This window comes from Didymella exigua (genome assembly GCF_010094145.1).
Source record: "Didymella exigua CBS 183.55 unplaced genomic scaffold M421scaffold_36, whole genome shotgun sequence".
Classification (NCBI taxonomy): Eukaryota; Fungi; Ascomycota; class Dothideomycetes; order Pleosporales; family Didymellaceae; genus Didymella; species Didymella exigua.
The window spans coordinates 80,245-99,216 of NW_022984810.1; the positions used below are offsets into that span (position 1 = coordinate 80,245).

General features: G+C 56.5%; 7 protein-coding genes across 7 annotated transcripts; 4 read left to right on the forward strand and 3 right to left on the reverse strand.

The window, feature by feature from the left end:
• Positions 1-23: 23 nt before the first annotated feature.
• On the reverse strand, positions 24-1,295 carry M421DRAFT_273816 (uncharacterized protein). Its single transcript, XM_033588826.1, has one exon. It carries the CDS (start codon positions 1,064-1,066, stop codon positions 359-361), a length of 708 nt encoding a protein of 235 aa, XP_033444910.1. The 5' UTR covers positions 1,067-1,295; the 3' UTR covers positions 24-358.
• Positions 1,296-1,405: 110 nt separating this feature from the next.
• Positions 1,406-7,010, forward strand: M421DRAFT_8530 (glycoside hydrolase family 28 protein; the record flags this gene model as incomplete). The annotated part of the gene is made up of 7 exons (XM_033597572.1): positions 1,406-1,487; positions 1,545-3,935; positions 3,990-4,113; positions 4,159-4,496; positions 5,675-6,102; positions 6,154-6,864; positions 6,912-7,010. The coding sequence occupies 7 exons, from the start codon at positions 1,406-1,408 to the stop codon at positions 7,008-7,010; spliced, it is 4,173 nt and encodes a 1,390-aa protein (XP_033444911.1).
• Positions 7,011-7,679: 669 nt separating this feature from the next.
• M421DRAFT_424546 (polysaccharide lyase family 1 protein) lies at positions 7,680-8,851 on the forward strand. Its single transcript, XM_033593780.1, has 2 exons — positions 7,680-8,351; positions 8,415-8,851. The coding sequence occupies exons 1-2, from the start codon at positions 7,685-7,687 to the stop codon at positions 8,690-8,692; spliced, it is 945 nt and encodes a 314-aa protein (XP_033444912.1). The 5' UTR covers positions 7,680-7,684; the 3' UTR covers positions 8,693-8,851.
• Positions 8,852-10,242: 1,391 nt separating this feature from the next.
• M421DRAFT_8533 (uncharacterized protein) lies at positions 10,243-10,807 on the forward strand (the record flags this gene model as incomplete). The annotated part of the gene is made up of 2 exons (XM_033597573.1): positions 10,243-10,569; positions 10,625-10,807. 2 exons carry the CDS (start codon positions 10,243-10,245, stop codon positions 10,805-10,807), a joined length of 510 nt encoding a protein of 169 aa, XP_033444913.1.
• A 98-nt stretch (positions 10,808-10,905) lies between these two features.
• On the forward strand, positions 10,906-13,481 carry M421DRAFT_424547 (long-chain fatty acid transport protein 3). Its single transcript, XM_033593781.1, has 3 exons — positions 10,906-11,262; positions 11,344-11,992; positions 12,040-13,481. Exons 1-3 carry the CDS (start codon positions 11,049-11,051, stop codon positions 13,337-13,339), a joined length of 2,163 nt encoding a protein of 720 aa, XP_033444914.1. The 5' UTR covers positions 10,906-11,048; the 3' UTR covers positions 13,340-13,481.
• A 61-nt stretch (positions 13,482-13,542) lies between these two features.
• On the reverse strand, positions 13,543-17,039 carry M421DRAFT_424548 (glycoside hydrolase family 35 protein). The gene is made up of 2 exons (XM_033593782.1): positions 16,232-17,039; positions 13,543-16,185 (listed from the first exon to the last, which is right to left on the reverse strand). Exons 1-2 carry the CDS (start codon positions 16,652-16,654, stop codon positions 13,585-13,587), a joined length of 3,024 nt encoding a protein of 1,007 aa, XP_033444915.1. The 5' UTR covers positions 16,655-17,039; the 3' UTR covers positions 13,543-13,584.
• A 223-nt stretch (positions 17,040-17,262) lies between these two features.
• On the reverse strand, positions 17,263-18,882 carry M421DRAFT_95216 (cytochrome P450 3A17; the record flags this gene model as incomplete). The annotated part of the gene is made up of 4 exons (XM_033598288.1): positions 17,263-17,521; positions 17,574-18,187; positions 18,243-18,773; positions 18,823-18,882. 4 exons carry the CDS (start codon positions 18,880-18,882, stop codon positions 17,263-17,265), a joined length of 1,464 nt encoding a protein of 487 aa, XP_033444916.1.
• Between the last annotated feature and the right edge of the window lie 90 nt (positions 18,883-18,972).

Consider the following 18,972-nt stretch of genomic DNA (forward strand, 5'->3'; position numbering starts at 1 on the left):
ATACCAGACGGGCGGGTTGTCATTGACATTGCGACTGCAGCCGTAATTGCTCAGACCATATTCTGGTCCTTGAAGTTCCATGCCACGAATTCGATGATGCGCCAGGTGATGCGAATACGCTCTCTGGCGCGGAGACGCGCGGATTGAATGAGCTTTGCTCTTCTTCGCGTTGCGCGGCTTGGTGCACACATTTCCCCCTCAATACCCGATTTGTTTTTGGTTCATTTTGCGCTGTTACTGCTCTCTTTTGCGACGCGTTGAGAGACCCCTCGTGTATCCCCGGCTAGACCGCCCGTCAACCCACCAATCTCACATGCACGCACGAGACAAGGTCGGTCTAGCAGGAGCCGATCACGAGTTATGCGACCTCACTCCCCCTCCTTTTTCTTGATAGTAAGGAGTTGTGTTGGAGTGCAGCGACGCATGCGTTGAATCTCTCTTCGGTCAGTCTGTCCCCGAGGTCCCTTACGCCCGATCCTCTCCCGCACTCCCTGGAACTCTCCCCTGCTGCTCCTCGCGCGCGCGACGCGCCCGCTCCTCCTGTGGCTTGCCCGTTGGACCCGGCCCCTCGCGCACGCCAGTACGCGGCAGTGCAGAGACGCAGGGCAGTGCTGTGCACGAACCGGCAATATGTGGATATGAATCGCTCTTTCGCCGCCCTCTCGACTCCTCGACTCGTCCGTTTCCCAATCACCGGCCCTTTGGTTGTATCGCAAGACCCGCCGTGGCTGTTGCTGGTGGGACTCGGAGTCGGCGTGCTGACTGATAACGAGCGTTTGTCTTTCCTCCTACCTCTCCCCGCAGCGCGCACTTCGCGAGGGGCGCGCGCTACGGGCGGTAGATGTTGTTGAAAGTCGACATTTTTGCGCCTGTTTGTACGGCTGGTTTTGTTTATCTTGTAAAGCAGTCCCCGTCCGCTGGATGTGGGGTTGGTTTTTGCGCGCGCTTGCGCCGCCGCTCGAGTTGATTTTGGCTTTTGCCTGACCTGTAATGGACGGTGACTTGGTGGTGTGGTGCCGATCGTCCTGGCGGCTTCGTGTTGACAGGCGTTCGTTCGCGTACACATCAGTGGAAGAAAACGAGGGAGACAGTCTGGCGTCCGCTGAGGACTGTTCGTAGCAATTGACAATGCCCCCTCAGTAACTTCCGCGTCCGCTCCTTAGAATACACTCTCGTTGCCGTCTAGTTGAAGATGCATGAACATGATGGGTGCTGTGTGGTGCGTGATGCGGTGTGGTGCGTGATGTGGTGTGTCACGTGATGCAGTGTATCACGTGATCGATGATGTGGATGGAAGCTTGGACGGCAATGACGACTCCAGCTCGATGAGCAGACGACGGGCCCCAGCGAGCGCGCAACGACATGCTCGCCTGCCCGTGACACTGCGCGACTCGGACGGCCCACCATGCTCTCGGCGTTCACTGCGAAGCCGATCGTCGAGCTGAAGCAGCGCGACAAGTCCAAGATCGAGTCGATCCTCGCGTACGGTATGAGCTCCATGTAACGGCAATTCTTGCCCGGGCGCTGCTCACGATACTGCGCAGGCGACCGCGTGCTGGTTGGGCTCAACAGCGGCGCACTGCGCGTGTACCGTGTAAACGAGGAGACGGGAGAGCAGCCCGCGCAGGCGTCGGCGGCTGACCTGCTGCGCGAAGAGGACAAGTTCTCGCGCCGCCCCGTGGTGCAGCTCGGATTCCTCAAGGAGATCAGCATCCTCATCTCGCTGTCGGACGGCCATGTCTCGATCCACGACCTGCACACGTACGCGCTGCAGGAGCGGCTCGAGAAGACGCGCGGCGCAACAACGTTCGCCGCGGCCAGCAACATCGTCAAGGACCCAACGACGGGCATCCCATCCATCGTCAGCCGCCTCGCCGTCGCGGTCAAGCGCCGCATCGTGCTCTGGACGTGGCGCGACACGGAGCTCAGCGGCGACGCGACGGAGCTGTCGCTCATGGCCAGCGTCAAGAGCCTGACGTGGGCCGCGGGCACCAAGCTGGTCGCCGGCATGGACCCGGGCTTTGTGCTGGTTGACGTCGACACGCACGACGTGCAGGACGTGGTCAAGCCGGGCGACGCCGGCGGGCAGGGCGGTGTGCGCTTCGGCGCCGTGCAGTCGAGCGGCATGGGCTACATGGGCATGGCCAGCTGGGTGCCGAAGCCGCTGGCGACGCGTCTGGGCGAGGGGCAGCTGCTGCTGGCCAAGGACGTCAACAGCCTGTTCATCGACACGGCCGGCAACGCCCTGGACCGCCGCCAGGTCCCGTGGCCGTCGGCGCCCGAGATGCTGGCCTACTCGTACCCGTACATGCTGGCCCTGCAGGCCCCCGCCAAGGGCAGCCTGGAGGTCCGCAACCCGGACACGCTGAACCTGCTGCAGAGTATCGGCCTGCCCAACGCCAGCTTCCTGCACGTCCCGCAGCCGAACATCAGCCTGGCCCACCAGGGCAAGGGCTTCCTGGTCGCGAGCGACCGCTGCATCTGGCGCATGGCCGGCCAGAGCTACGAGGCGCAGCTCGACCAGCTCGCCGCGAGTCGCCGCTACGACGAGGCGCTGAGCCTGCTGCGCATGCTGGAGGACACGCTCCTGCAGGACAAGGACGGCCGCGTCCGCGAGACCAAGATGCTCAAGGCCGAGGCGCTGTTCGACGACAACAAGTGGGTCGACGCCATGGACCTCTTTATCGATGCCAAGGCGCCGCCAGAGCGTGTCATCGCCCTGTACCCACGGGCTGTGGCCGGCGACCTGTCTCACGAAGACAGCGCCACGGGCCATGGCAGCGTGGCCGACGGCGACGTCGACGGCGACGACAACAACGACGACGATGAGCGCGAGAGCGAGAAGCCCGCCGACGACAGCGAGGAGATCAAGAAGACCAGCCGCGAGAGCACCTTCAACCCCGCGGCCACAATCGGACGATCTGTGATGGGCAGGCTGGTCGGCGGCCACAAGAAGGCCGACTCTGACGCAGCGTCCATCCGCTCTTCTGCGCGAGACGACGCAGCAGAGACGGCAAGCATCAGGCCGGCGAAGAAGGTCACTGAGACCACGCAGCCTGACAAGCAGGTCGACTTCAGCAACGCCCTGCGCGCACTGCAGTCTTACCTCGCACAGTGTCGAGTGCAGATCAAGCGCTACATGGACACGGACGGCAATCTCAAGGAGCCACTGCCCGAACCCAGCGACAGCCAGCAAGAGCTGCTGCCTAAACCGCCCTTCCACCACTTCATCCAAGAAACGTCTGGCCATGTCGACTGGGTCGCGAGGCTGCTCGACGTCGCCCAGCTCGTCGACACAACCCTCTTCCGCGCCTACATGCTCACCAAATCCACACTCGCAGGCTCCCTCTTCCGGCTGCCCAACTTTTGCGAGCCCGACGTCGTGCAGGAGAAGCTCTACGAAACAGGCCGTTATGCGGATCTGATCGACTTCCTACACGGCAAGAAGCTGCACCGGCACGCGCTCGAGCTGCTCGAGAAGTTTGGCAAAAACGAGGCCGACGAAGAGGTCGCGCCTGCGCTGCAGGGACCGCAGCGCACCGTGGGATACCTGCAGCAACTGCCCCCCGAGATGATCGATCTCATCCTCGAGTTCGCCGAGTGGCCGCTGCGCACCGATCCCGCGCTGGGCATGGATGTCTTCCTCGCGGATACGCAGAATGCGGAAGAGTTGCCGCGCCACCAGGTGCTGGCCTTCTTGGAGGGGTTGGACCTCAAACTCGCGGTCAAGTATCTGGAACATGTAATCGAGGAGCTGAACGATCTCACGCCCGACTTTCATCAGAAGCTCGTTGATTTGTTCCTTGAGCGGTTGCGGAGCGGGGAGTTTGAGGACGAGGCGGAGAAAGGGAGGTGGAGGGAGAGACTGCAGACGTTCCTCAAGACGAGCGGGAGTTACAACAATTACCGCGTCTTCAAGCAGCTGAGTCCCGACGGTAGGTTACCACTGGCAGTGATCGGTACCGTGGATCAAGCTAATCTCGCCGCAGACCCGGATTTCTTCGAGTCCCGCGCCATCGTCCTGTCCAAAATGGGCCAGCACAAGCAGGCGCTGCAGATTTACGTCTTCCAGCTCAAAGACTACGACAAAGCCGAGGAGTATGCCTTCCTCAAGTAAAAAAAACCCCAACTAAAATCCACCCCAACTGACAACCCCAGATACTGCAACACCATCTTCCTCACCACCCCGCCCCCCGAGAAACAACCAGACCCCCAGGACCATACAATCTACCACACCCTCCTCGCGCTCTACCTCTCCCCCCCGCCCCCGCACGCTCCCAACTTGACCCCCGCGCTCGACTTGCTGAGCAAACACGGCGCCCGCCTGCCAGCCAGCACGACGCTCGACCTCGTGCCCCCCAGCCTGCCGGTGCGCGACCTGGCGAGCTATTTCCGGGGCCGCATCCGTGCCGCGAATTCCAGGCTCAACGAGGAGCGCATCGTGGCGCGGTTGCGCGGGGTGGAGAAGGTGGGCGTTGAGATGGGGTTGTTGCTCGGTGAGGGCTGGGGGAAAGGGGATCACAGGCCCGGCGGGCTGAATGCGAGGGTTGTTGTGGATGAGGATAGGCATTGTGCGGTTTGTCATAAGCGGTTTGGCGGGAGTGCGGTTAGGGTTTGGCCTGATGGGGGGGTCGTGCATAGTGGGTGTATGCGCGGGAGTGTTGGGAGGACGGGGGCGGAACGGCCCAGGGCGTGGTAGGTGGGGTGTGTGCGTGTTGAAGGTGCTAGACGTCTGGACGTAGGAGGGAGGTTGTGCACACCTTGTGCTTCTCGCCTCTCGATGCGCGCTGTCGGCCTGTGAGGCATACAGTGGAGCGCGAGCGGCGCGCTTAGATTTTTGTACGACATATCCATCTCCAAATCACTTCATCGCTGGCATCAGAGAAGTGCGAGCCTTATTCCTCATGCTATAACGGCATCTTAACACTACTATAGGGTGATGTCAGGGCCATCTACTTAGCGCAGCTGATGTGCAAGCTAAGGTTAGATGCTTACTGCGCTATGTCACTGGTACAGGTCAAGATTGCAGCGTATTTCCAGCACTCGCGACAACTGAACATCCTTTGACTGAGACTGTGAGTTTCTAAACAACGACATGTTTCTTCTTGTACCCGTAGAATCTCAGTTGTGTAAGATTTAGCCTAGTAGGGGTGCCCTAGCTAGCGAGGGACTCACGATTTCAATTGTCTCAATTGCATCAAGAACAGGCCAAAACAAGCGTGTAAAAAGGTCTCTATTGACTTGCTTAATTATCTGTGAGTATGTTGATACCTCATGTGTACCCTAATCCTCACCCCACTAGCAGTTGCAACCCACGACTTTCTAGCAGGTGGAGTCTCCTCGTAGAGTATTTACAATTAGATCTGGCATTGGTTCGGATAGTACAGCATCCGCACACAATTAAGATTCTACGGTATTTGCCTCCGTCGTATCTTGCCTTCACTCTGCACGTGCTAGCTCGCTAGGGCCTAGGCCAACCGCACACACCATATTCCAACCTGTCCGTCATCTATTTCTTTGCGTTTCGGGGGAAGTTGGGTGGGCGCAATGGTCCCACCGGATAGATTGATTGATGAAACGTCGGAGAAACTAATCCACACGACGTCCGCGAATCAGCGCCGGTTGGTCCAGCGCGAACTTTGTCATTGCTGATCGACAATAATATGCTCGTTAGGATTTAAGCTTTTGCCCAGCCACTACCCAGCCATTGCCCTGCACATTACCCCAGAAAATATGGTCCGGACTATGCTTCTCACGGCGTCCCTTGCCGGTACAGCTTTTGCTGCTGTCTGTTCGGTCGCCGGCGGAACCAGCGACGACTCTGCAGCCATCAAAGCTGCGTTGAAGTCGTGCAACAATGGCGGTACAGTCGTTCTTGACAAAACCTACACCATTGGCTCTCTTCTGCAGACTACCGATCTCTCGAATATTGCGATCCAACTGAGCGGCACCATCAAGCTCTCAGCAAACATCGATTTCTGGAGTTCGAATGGTTTCCAGCTGAACTACCAAAACGCGTACACTGCGTGGACTATCGGCGGAAGCAACATTCACATCTACGGTGGAGGAACTTACTCTGGCAGCGGCGATACTTGGTACAGTGTAAGCGAGGCCTGAGCTTAGTAATTGGAGGCTGCACTGACATCATGGTAGGCTGGGAAGACTGGCCCAATCCCATGGGTCATCTACAACGCACAAAACGTTGTCGTGGACAACATCAAGCAAGTCCAGAGTCCATTCTGGCACAACTTGGTCTACGGATCCAGCAACGTCACCTTCAACAACATCGACCTGCACTCAATCCAGACGAGTGGCAAGCAGGCACAGAACACGGATGGATGGGATATCTACCGCAGCGACAACGTCCGCATCACAAACAGTCACATCGTCAACGGAGACGACTGCGTCAGCTTCAAGCCCAACACCACCAACACTTTGGTCGAGAACCTCTACTGCCAAGGCTCGCACGGTATTTCCGTTGGCTCTCTGGGCCAGTACGCCGGTGTCCAAGACATCGTCGCCAATGTCCTCGTCAAGAACGTGACCATGGTCAACGCTGAGAACGGCGCCCGCATCAAGGCCTTTGGCGGCAGTGCCAGCTCTACGTCCACGACTGGCGGAGGGAATGGGTATGTCAGGAATGTCACATTCCAAGACTTCACAGTGCAGAGTGTGGCTCTGCCCGTCGTGATCGATCAGTGCTACGAGACCTCGGCTTCGACATGCGCCTCCCACCCGTCCAAGGTCACCATCAGCGACGTCCACTATGTCAATGTGACTGGTACGGGTAGCAAGAGCAAAGAAGTTGTCAGCCTGGTTTGCAGCGATGTATGTCAGGGTGTCACGGCGACTGGAACCCGTCTCGTGGGTTCGAGCGGCAGTTCGGAGTATTTCTGTACTAACATTGCGAGCACCGCGAGCCTGGATTTCCCTTGCAATTCTGCTGGAGCTGTGGTCTCTGGAAGTGCGGTGACGACCAGTGCATCGAAGACAAAGACGAGCACTTCTAGCAAAAACAAATCGACCACGTTAAAGACGTCAAAGGTGGGTGCGAGCAAGGCCCGAGCCACTCTAAGTAGAGCTTCGAGAGAGTAATCTATTGAGGACCTTCATCAACTCATCCGGACTGTCCAATGTTGCCATCCACCGACTAATCTGCACAGGGATTATTACATGTGGGACGAGCCCTTCCCCGCATTGCTAAGCCAAGCCGTTTAGTTTTAATCTGTCGAATTCCATTTAGGCAAGACGGAGGATCCGTTCATTGGTCATGCGTTTGACGTTTATTGACGTTTAATCTATGCGAGAGCTCCTTATATTAAGTACGTTACGTGTTTCAGATCCGCACAGTCGCGGAAGGTGACATCCGACGGGCTTTCGGCAACCCGAACATGGGAAATGAGCAACGCAGTCAGATAGTGTCGAATAGAGCGTTCCAGCGGTTTTTGCGCGCATGGTGGTCATTACTCATTCGCGGAAGTTTGCTTCGCAGAAATTATGCGGAGGGCAGATCCGCTATCGAATCGATCGGATCACGGAAGATCTGACTCTTTTCGATCCTAAGCATTGCCAATATTGCTTCATGCACGCCTTTGATCTGGCTTCACATTGCTTGTCTATATAGCCAAGGATTTGCGTGCAAGCGAGGCAGTATCCAGTGCATCCTGTCCACGAACAATTCACAATGAAGAACTCAATTGCTGCAGGCTTCGCATTCCTCGCATCTTTCGCTGCTGCTCAGCAGGGTAGCCCCATTGGATATGCTTCCCAAAATGGCGGCACCACGGGCGGAAAAGGTGGCACTACGACCACAGTGTCTTCCCTGCCTGAGTTCACTGCTGCCGTTGGAAAGAAGACGGACACGACTGCCAAGGTCATCTACATCAACGGTGCCATCACTGGCGCCGCCAAGGTCAACATCGGCTCCAACAAGTCCATTCTCGGTGTCGACTCCAGCGCATCTCTCACCGGTGTGGGTCTCTACATCGACAAGTCCAGCAACGTCATCGTCCAGAACCTAAAGATCTCCAAGGTGCTGGCTGAGAACGGCGACGCGATCGGTATCCAAGCAGCCACCAACGTCTGGGTCGACCACGTCGATGTCTCGTCAGACATTGACCACGATAAAGACTTCTACGACGGCCTGATCGACGTCACACATGCCTCGGACTGGGTCACCATCTCCAACAGCTTCATCCACGACCACTTCAAAGCCTCCCTTGTTGGCCACTCCGACAACAACGGCGCCGAGGACACAGGACATCTACACGTGACCTACGCCAACAATTACTGGAACAACGTCAGCTCCCGCACGCCATCTATCCGCTTCGGAACGGGACATATCATTAACAGTACGTAGTCGTCATCTCCTCCTCTCTTCCTGCTCCTGCACTTGCTAACTCGACTTCCTCCAGGCTACTACAACGGCATCTTCACCAACGGCATTGACACGCGCGAGGGCGCAGAAGTTCTCGTCGAGAGCACTGTTTTCGAAAACACAGCCGAGGACATTGGCTTCTACGATGGCAAGGTCACGGGCTTTGCGATCGCAAACGATGTCAGTCTCGGATCGGGGACGAATACTGCGCCCGCGGGTAATTTGACCTCTGTACCGTACTCGTATACCAAGCTTGGTAGCGCCAACGTCAAGGCCTCAGTTCAGGCCAACGCGGGGAACAAGCTGAAATTCTAGGTGTGAGGATGGCTTGCATGTAAATATGTGTCGATGAGCGGGAAGGAGACGGGCTGGCCCGCGCGATCTAAGGAAGGAAGCCATCAAGTGAGGCGTGCCTGATTGGGCCTCATCTTTGTTTACCACCTTAGACCCTTTCGGCAGTTCCATCCATTCTTCTTATTCTATATCCATCATCTATCATTCAGTCTAGACACTTTGTGAATTGTCAACGGTGATGTCGCCTGTGAAATCTCACGTTCATGTCTGCAGGGAGGGACGTGAGATCGCCTCGCTTATCGAAATCGGCAGGAAGACTTGCATCCTACGCTGGATTGGCCGCGAGCTGGTCTTGTGCGATGCATACGCCTCAATCTGGCGCGAGAGTTACAAGCGAGTATCTGTATAATCGCATTGGTTGGAAGTTCCCTAGGCGAGCCTCAAACTTTACCATTCATCCTCCACACAGTGCTCATCAATGGTGCTTTGACATTTCTGATCTTTCCAGCGCCTCAATCGCGGCTTTATACGCTTTCGACCTCGCGATCACCATGGCTGCGATGTCTGGTACCCCTGCATTCGCAAGCCGCAGACATTGGCTTTCGCCCGTGACGACGGCCTATCTTTCTCGATGGACCTGAACCATATTGATGCTACGCACAAGGTGCCAACTATTGCTATGCTAAAAATATCGTGCTGACCAAGGAGAACGAGGCGCCGAACGAGAAGGTCAAGGAGCTTGAGGAGAAGCTGGATGACATTGAGGATTTGGTCCAGTTGTCTGACGAGGACAAAGAGTAGCAACTGGACACTCATCTAACGGGAAGAAACTCGTGAGAACAGAGCTCTGCACCAAAACTCACTGATCCGTCAACGACTTCCCAGCAATCGTGCAGTCATTACTTTCACTTTTGATCGCTCGCCAAGATCAAGGTTTATACTTTCTTTTCTCCCCGCCCACACGCCCACGGACGTTTCCAATTGAACGTCGGCTTTAGCCATTTTACGGTGATTGCAGCGTCTTTCAAACAGATTATCTGCTCAAAGCTTCAGGTTCCGTCCGCGCCGCTACGATTTACTCTACAGCGGGAAATGCAACAGCTGGGAATCTAGAGAAAGTAGAGCTTGGGGTCTTGGACTAAGCGCGAGGACGCTCAGTATCGGCGTTGCGATTACTGCATCAACAGGACACTGTGTTTTCGCTAGAGCTGTGATAGTCACCTGGGTCGCGCTTTGCGTGTGTAGTGACAGCTCCTGACAGGGCGCAACAAACAATGACAAGCGTCAAAAGGACCGACACCGCCTGCAGAAATGCTGAACACCCACGCGTAGAGTCGCGCAAAGAGATGCAGGAGAAGCTGGTGGTGAAAATAGTCATAGTCGGCTGCGGGACTGAGCTCCAGGGCTGAGAAGCAGCGGAGCTGAGATCGAACGAGACGGAGTTGGACCAATCGCAGAAGCAAAGCCGGGCCAAGTAGAAGGCGAAGAAGCTACAGAAGTCCGTTCAAGAGCCCTCTGGGGGGGTGTTGAGTGTATCAGACCCTTCCACAGCAGATGCTGGAGGTCCTCTGATGCTTCTGCCCAAATGCTTGCTGCGCCCGCTGGCGTTCTCGCAGAAGGCCCCGTCCGCCAACACCCACTCACGCATCGAGCCCAAGCCCCGCAATATCATCTTCAACCTCATCAAAGAGACCCTCCAGTTGCACAGAGAGCTCGACAAGACAAAGTCAAAGCTACTTGAAGCCGAGTCTAAGCTCTGGTCGAAATGTCTGGACGCTCAAAACACGGCTGCAACCAAGGACGACATCGAATCGAAAACGCGAGTGGCAGAAAGAAGACCTGACGAGATGGTCGAAGCACTCAAGGCAGAGCGCGCCAACAAAGAGTCTTTGAAGCAGGTGAAAAAACAGCAAGCCGAGGCTGAAGCAGCAAGACGAGTACCGGAAAGCCCAGGACGAGGTCATCAAGGCCCGAGGCAAGTTGATCGAGCGGCATGGAACAACCATCGAGGCTCAAGCAGACATGGACATGGCCGAGTATATGGAACGTGACATCGAAGAACTTGAGAAGGTGTGCGGTGCGGCGCTAAAGCTGTGTGCGGAGGACAGACTCGGAGTGCGAGGCCGTTCCACTTAAGCAAAGACGCGGGTCAGCTTACATACCTGATTCTTCATTCTCCTACCTGCTGTATGTGGAAGGTGGGCTGCCTTAGCAGTTCGCGTCTCGACACTTCCCTTCAGCTACGTACAGCAGCAAATTCAATTCCGAACATGACCATCGAACTACCGGCCTCACTCAAAGCTTCGGGAGTCGCTCAAGGCAAATGTGGAGACGCCAGATGCCGTTGTTAACCTATTCGGGCGTAGCGGCCGCAGCCATGCTCCCCTCGGTCGTCGGCAATGGGTCACGTTGGCTCGCCGTTGCAAGTCAATTAAGAGCTGCGGAACCCTCCAAGAAGCGTTCCGAGCTGAGTTTATATCTCTACGTCCTGTACAAGTATCTCTTGCGTTTCTGTATAGCTTTGTGTAGGTCGAAGTTTGCCAGCATTCGCAAGTCACGCAATCTGCTACACACCGCAACAATGGCTCTCGGTAAGTGCTCCCAAGCTCCACGCCTATCTCCAGCTTCCAGCATTCTACCACCTACGGCCTCACCACTAACACGACATGTAGTCCCCGTCGCAGGCGCTGTCGCCAGCGCAACAGCCGCCGCCGCATACATTGACGCAAAATACCACCTCACAAAAGACATCCGCTCGATCCTCGGCGCACGGGCAAACCAAAAAGCCCTCGACCGCAATGCTGCCGGGCGGGGCCAGTCGCTCTGGTACCAGTTTGAGTCGCAAGTGCACCGTCTCCCCTCCGACGCGCAGTGCATCTGGAGCCGCACGGGGTGCTATACGTGGGCCGAGACGTACGTAAATGCATGCCGGTATGGACAGTTTATGCTGCAGCAGGGTGTCCAGCCGGGCAAGCTGGTGGCGCAGTATATGATGAATCGCCCAGAGTTTTTGTTTGTGCATTTGGGCAGCTGGGCGATTGGGAGTGCGCCTGCGTGGATCAATTACAACTTGGCTGGTGATGCGCTGGTGCATTGTCTGAAAGTCGCTGAGGCGAAGGTCATCATTGTCGATGAGGATGAGGAGTGCAGGAAGAGGATTGAGGAGGTCAGAGATCGATTGGAGGGCGAGCTGGGGATGAAGATTGTGGTGCTGGACCAGGCGCAGAAGGGCAAGATCTCGAGACTCGAGCCCACGAGGCCGGGCGATGAGCTGAGGGTTGGCGCGAAGGGGAAGTTCCCGCTGTTCTTGTTCTACACAAGGTGAGTCTTCTGGGATATCGTGCAGAACGTTCGACTGACACATGCAGCGGCACCACCGGTCATCCCAAAGCATGTCCCTTCGAGACTCAAAGAGCGGCAGGCCTCACAGGCAGAGTCGGCGCCATGGGCCTCAAGCCCGGCCCCAACGGCGACAGATGGTACGTCTGCATGCCGCTCTACCACGGCACCGGCGGTACTACAGGACTCGTCTGCATGGTGACCGGCATCACATGCTGTATCGGCACCAAATTCTCCACCTCACGCTTCTGGACCGACGTGCGCGACAGCCGCTCGACAGCCATTGTCTACGTCGGCGAAACCGCGCGCTACCTGATCAACACACCTCCCAGCCCACTCGACAAACAACACAACGTCCGCGCCATGTTCGGCAACGGCCTGAGACCAGACGTGTGGCATCGCTTCGTCGACCGCTTCGGCATCGAAGTCGTCGGCGAGTTCTTCAACAGCACCGAAGGCGTCATGGCGCTCTTCAACGGCAGTCGTGGCCCCTTCACAGCAACTTCCGTCGGCCACCAAGGCCTGATCGACCGCTGGCGCTTCCACAACACCTACGTGCCTGTTGCTGTGGATATCGTGACTGGCGAGCTCATCCGCGATCCCAAGACAGGGTTCTGCAAGCGCAAGAGCTACGAGGAAGGCAGCGAGATCTTCGTTGCGATGCCTCATGAGAGCGCATTTGTAGGGTACTACAACAACCCTGACGCCACAGCGAAGCGCTTCGAGCGCAACGTCTTCAAGAAGGGCGACCTGTACTACCGCACCGGCGACGCCTTACGGCGCGATGCCGACGGGCGCTGGTTCTTCATGGACCGACTGGGCGATACATTCCGCTGGAAATCCGAGAACGTATCCACCGCCGAGGTCGCTGAGGCGCTTGGCTCGTTCCCCGGCGTCAGCGAGGCCAACGTCTACGGTGTCGAGGTCCCCGGTCACGACGGCCGAGCCGGCTGCGCGGCGATCAACATCACCGAGCCCTTCGATTTCGGCGGCTTGCTCGCTCACGCCCGCAAGAAGCTGCCCAAGTACGCGGTCCCGGTGTTTCTGCGTGTGCTGAAGAAGCAGACCAGTATGCACAATAACAAGCAGAACAAAGTCCCGCTCAGGAATGATGGGATCGATCTCAGGAAGCTGCAGGAGAGAGCGGATAAGGAGGCGCAAGAGAATGGAGAGGACGTTGAGTATGACACGCTGTACTGGCATCCTGCGGCGCTGGCAGCACACTCGGGGCTCGTCAAGGAGGACGGGGGGTATGTTGTGTTTACCATGGCGGACTGGGATCAGTTGCGGGCGAACGCCGGGGCTGGCAGTGTCGAGGCGAAGCTGTAAGGCTGCTTTGCTATGTCTTGCTGTCTCTTGGGACAGAACTATTGTCAATTAGCGAGGTTCTAGGTATTCGATTGTAAGATCTCACGTGCTGAATTTTACTTCTCTGGAGCGTCTCTTGCTGCTGACGACGAAGGGTGCAGGCCTAATGCAGTGCGTTCTCACGACACCATCACATCGCGAAGTTCACCTTTTTTGCGTAGAAATTACATTTCAAACATTATTCTTATCTACATCTACCTCGTCATCTAAGCATACGCCAGCCTCTCCTCAGTCCAGCCCGGCCGGAGGTACTCGGAATCGAACCTCGACTCCCAACTACTCTCGACGGCGTACTCCTGCACAATCTTGACATCGACCTTTGCGTCGCCCTTAGACTGCGACCACACAGAAAGACCAATGACGTTGTCGCCGGCATAGTTCAGCACACCGGCAGGAACGGGGAACTTGATCTCGTTGCCGACCCAGGGGTTGAAGCGGCCATACTGGTAGCCGTTCACGAAGAGCTGGACGCGCACCTGCTTACTGGCGGGTGCATTGAGGACGAAAGCAAAAGAAGCGTCAACGTTGGCGGGCACATCGAGCGGGACAACGGTCCGATAGAAGTTGATTGTGGCGCCGCTGAAGCCGGTTGACGGCGAGGAGGTGTTCCATTTCGAGTCGTCGAACCCGGGAAGGTGCCAGCCCAGACGCTCGGCTGTCAGACCGCCCTCGGCTAGCGGACCTCTGACGGGGTCGAGCTGCTTGGACTCACCACCGGCCTCACCGGCGATCTTCCACTTCGTGAAGTTGCCGCCGCCAACGAGGCTGGCGCCGAGGATACCGCGGGGGTCTGTAGCACCACCACGCAGGTCGTGGCCGGAGTTGTCCTGCGCGACAAGCAGGACGTTGGTTCCGTTAGCATTCAGGGTGGCGTTGTTGAAGGAGAGAGTCTGGTTGCCCTGGCCGGCGGTTGTGTTACCGTACCAAGAACCGATGAATTCGCCGTTGAGCCAGGCAGTCCAGCCAAAAGCAAGACCTCCCTGAAGCGCCAGGTTGACACCGGTAGCAGCGCCGTCAAAGTATCCGCGGAAGAGGTGGAAGCTGTTGTGGAAGCCGTACTCGTCGACGTACAGGACGGGGAGCGTCGCAGGCTTGGTAGGGTTGGAAGTGGTGACGTGATTAGCCTCGACCCAAGCTGCACCAGAGTCATCATAGCTGGGCTGCTTCTCGGGCAGACCGTCGGCGATCTTCCAGCTGGTCAACTCCGGAAGCTTAATAGAGCCGCTGAAGGCCTTGACGCTGGCCTTCAGACTGCCGTGGGCAGTGCGGTGAGTCTTGAGCTCCTGACCGTTCCAGGAGAGCTTCTTGAAGCTCTTGGAAGCGAAAACCTCAATGTCGGTAGACTTCAGGATGTCACCCTTGAGGGCCAAGATGCCGTTCTCGGTGGCAACGTGACGGACGAGGTACGGGCCTCCAACGATAATGGACTGATCCACGGGAGCAACGGGGTCCTTGGACAGGTTAGGAGCCCAGAAGAGGTAACCGGTAGGCTTGTCAACAACGATGACCTTGACGCCGTTGTTGAACTCATAAACGCTCTGGCCGTTGACAGCAGGGAGGTTGACAGAGATACCAAAGCGGTCGGCCTTGACAGTGGCGTTGGCAGCCTGGCCATTTTGAGCCACGGAGCCCTTCTTTGCGCCCTTGATGTGGAACTCAGCAGATTCGCCAGCACCAGTCCAGAGGACCACAATAGGCTTTCCATCGACGATAGAGTACGTGAGAACCTCAGCAGTCGAGTAGGTCAGAGTGTTTTTGCCGAGAGCGAAGTCGGTCACGAGAATCTTCGACTGGTGGCCGTTCAGGACAATAGAGCCAGTCTGAGGAATGGTCAGGTTACCAATAGAGGTGCTAACCTTGAGCTTGAATTCCTCTCTGGTTCCAGATGGGGAGTAGTCGTGGATAGTGACGTAGAAAGCACCGTTGGTCTCGGGGTTGCGGAGCTCACTGGCCTTCACAGCGGAGTTAGTAGTGTAGCTGGTAGAGTCGCCAACGCGGTCGGTGACCGTCAAGTCCTCAGCAACACGAGTGAATAGAGCCAGGTTCTTGGTCTCGTAGAACTTGCTGTCGATCTTGCGGTTCTCGCTGATGGGCGAGCTGTAGTCGTAGGAAGTAGCAACAACAGGGCATGCCAAGGCGCCCCAATTGGTGCCTCCGAACATCATGTAGAGTGACAGAGCAGTAGAGCGCTGCGAGATCAAGTTGCGGTAGAACAGATTGGCGAAGTCTGCGCCAATGTCACCAGGGCAGCCGCCCTCAGGTCCGCCCCAGGGGTTGTAGCTGCCACCTTGGAACTCAGGGAAGAAACGAGGCTGTGTGTTTGAAACTTCAACGAAGTGGTCGTAGTAGTTGATGGTCTGGTAAGCGACATATTTTCCATTGGTGCCCGTGCATTCATCCAGGTTGCAGGACCAGCAAGACGGGTAGCTGTCGAGACCGGCAACATCGACGTTGCCGAGAGCACCAGGGCCAAAGTCCTTCGACCAGCTCTTGGTGTTCAAATTGGGGTCGTTGTGGATCATAGGGATATCGATACCGTTCGCGCGAGCCAACTTCTCGAGAGCGTCCATGTAGCGACCCGAGGGCAGATCCGGGATCTTCTTGACTGTATCCTTCCATTGTTGGCCGTACTCGTTCTCGATCTGGAAGACGAGGTTGTTGCCGCCCTTGGTCACACCGTGCTCGGCAGCACGCTTTGAGAACTCAGAGAAGTAAGGCTCCAAAGCCTTGAGGTAGCGCGGGTCGTCATCACGGAGCTTGCCATAAGCACCTGTGGTGAGCCAAAGGGGGAATCCACCAGCATTGGCCTGAGATTATCAGTATTGATCAAGACATTCTTAAGGAATGGATTACCTCAGCATTGACGTAAGGGCCCGGGCGCGTGATAACGTAAAGACCGACACGCTCTGCAATCTCGTAGAGCTTGGTGAAGTCGTGAGCGGGGCTGTCGAAGTCGACAGTTCCGTTGTTCGCGCTGTGGTAGCCCCAGTTTCCGTAGAATGCAAACGCGGTGAAGCCAGCAGCCTTGATCTTCTCAAGGATATCCTCCCAGACTTCGGGCACGGGAATGCGCCAGTAATGAATCTCTCCAGAGAAGACAAACAGCCGCTTGCCATTGACCTTGAAGCTGTAGTGGTCCCATTGTACAACGTCATTCAAGCCGTTGTCGTGGAGTGGCCATTGCCCAACGGAGTTGTTCTGAGCATTGATGGCGGGGATGGAGGTAGTCAGAGACGCCAGAACAGACAGCCATGATAGGCTGTTGATAGAGCGCATCTTTGCCGGTGGTTGAAACGTTCAAAGTCGAAGCTTAGAGCGATACCGTTGTGTGATCGGCCATGGAGTGGCCTTTGTACCTCGCGAGAACCTCAAAAAGACGGCATGCGCAAATTGTGCAGCTCGCACTAATGCGAGTGCCATGACGGTGAGCACCTGGGTTCGCGAGGCTCCCGTCGTCGTGAGAGTCTCATGTTGGTGGAATTGTGAATCTCCATGGACAAGCGTCAACCGAAAGTCCGGTGCGGAGTTTAGTGCGAGTGACAGGGCGGAAGGGGTTCCCAACGGAGCTAGACATGCGGGGACTATCCAGGCACAGCAACGTTCGGATACATGAAAAGCAGGCGGGCGGGAGAAGGACCCGGGGATGAAATGTGGACGACCGGGGTACAGGTGGAATGTGAGAAGCATAGGGCACGTATCGGGCTCATATGACCGTCACGAGGCTGGCGCCCTAGCCAAAGATGGCAGTGCCGATGTGGAGGCCTTCGGAGAGCTTCCCCGCTTGATCATCATTTCCACCCGCCACGACAAACTTCAGAAAATTACACAATGAGAAACACTTCATCAGGTAAGCCTTTTATTCTTCAGCCCGGACGTGACCGGATCTATGACAGCTGCACGTAACAACAGTGGCCTTTTGGCGCGATCAGGAAGCGGTTGTCAAACTCCATCATGTCGTCTCGCATCGCGCCGCCCAATCTTGCGCCACGACACTGCTTGAAGAACAGAGCTGTCGCGAGTCGAAGCTCCATGTATGCGAGATGGATACCAAGACATACCCGAGAACCGCCTCCGAAAGGCATGTACGCAGCTTTCTGCTGAGCCGAGAGTTTCGTCTTGTCCATGAAGCGGTTGCCGTCGAAGCTGTGAAGCACATTAGATACCAATGTCCGAGTACGAGACCGAGATTACTTACCGGAGCGGCTCTTGGAAGATTCTAGGGTCCCGATGGAGTGTGTAGGCCTGGGTGCTAACCTCAGTACCAGCAGGGAGCTGATGGCCAGCGACGATCATTCCTTGACTTGGTACGATGCGCGGCAGGGCTCCTGGTGCAGCTCCATACAGTCTCAGGGTCTCTTCGATCACACTATTGAGCAGGGGCGCATTCTCGAGCTCCGCCATGTCCAGCTGATCACTCAGTCCAGCTACCTCTTCCTCTAAGCGAGCTTGCAGCGCAGAGTCCTTCAGAACGGCCCAGACTAGGTAGGTCAAAGTCACAGCAGTGGTGTCAGATCCGGCGACGATCAGATTCCCGGCCTCTTCGCGGACCGAACTGTCGGTGAGCGCTGCTTTTTCGTAATCGTCGCAAGCCGCCACCATCTGGCCAAAGAGATTTAAATTGTTGCCTTGGCTGCTGCGCATGTTCTGTATGGCAAGAGCGCCATACTCATACACAACGTCGTCGGCTGTGACCATCTTTTGCACATTCTTCAAGGGGATGTACCGAAGCATGGAGTGCACGAGAGGAAACTCGGCGCGCAGTACACCACCAAGTAATGCTGCCTGGAGTGCATCGATGTAGGGTGTTTGCTAGAACGTTGTCAGCTGAACCGTTTCACCAACCTCAATAGGTAAGAAATAGTACCTTGCCCTGCTCAAGCATGCCAAAGCTCTCTCCAAAACTCAGATGTGTGATCACATCCGTCGCCATTAGCGTCCACCATTTCATAACGTCAGCTCCTTTCCCGGGTCGCGACGCAGCATTCTTGATCTGACTGACCGCGAGTGCAGTCTTGCGTCTGATCTCGGACTCCCAGGTGCCCTTCATGCTTGAGTTACTGAAAGCACGGGCAAACAGCTTCCGCCGGGCTGCATGATCGTGAGGGTTCTGCATGGCGAAAATTCCTGGCTCGCGGGTAGGTGTGAGCTTTGTGTAAAAGTCTGCCTTCAGAAAGCCAGAGCCGATCTTGTGAATCTGAGAAACGCCCGCGATATCCGCCACGGAGACTTCATTTGGTGCGATCCGAACAACGTCGCCGTACTTTTGGTGGAGAGCATCCACGTAGAATATCCGTCGTCCTGATAGGATGTGGAAGCGTAAGGCAAGATTGGTGTACGTCGAGTGCCATGTGCCTGGCAGCTTCGCAAGAGGTGACCGCTGACCTGTCAAAACGATCTACGGCCGTACTTAGTTGCGCTCAAACCGTGGACGCATACTTCTATACCTTGACTATGTAACCGACTAGGGCAAGCCCGATGGCTGCAACAAGATAGAGCGACGGCATGTTGCCTAAAAATGAGAGAAAAGCGCAGTTCAAGAAGACGCCTGCGACTATAGATACGAAGGATGGAAGAGATGCTTTACATATGACTAC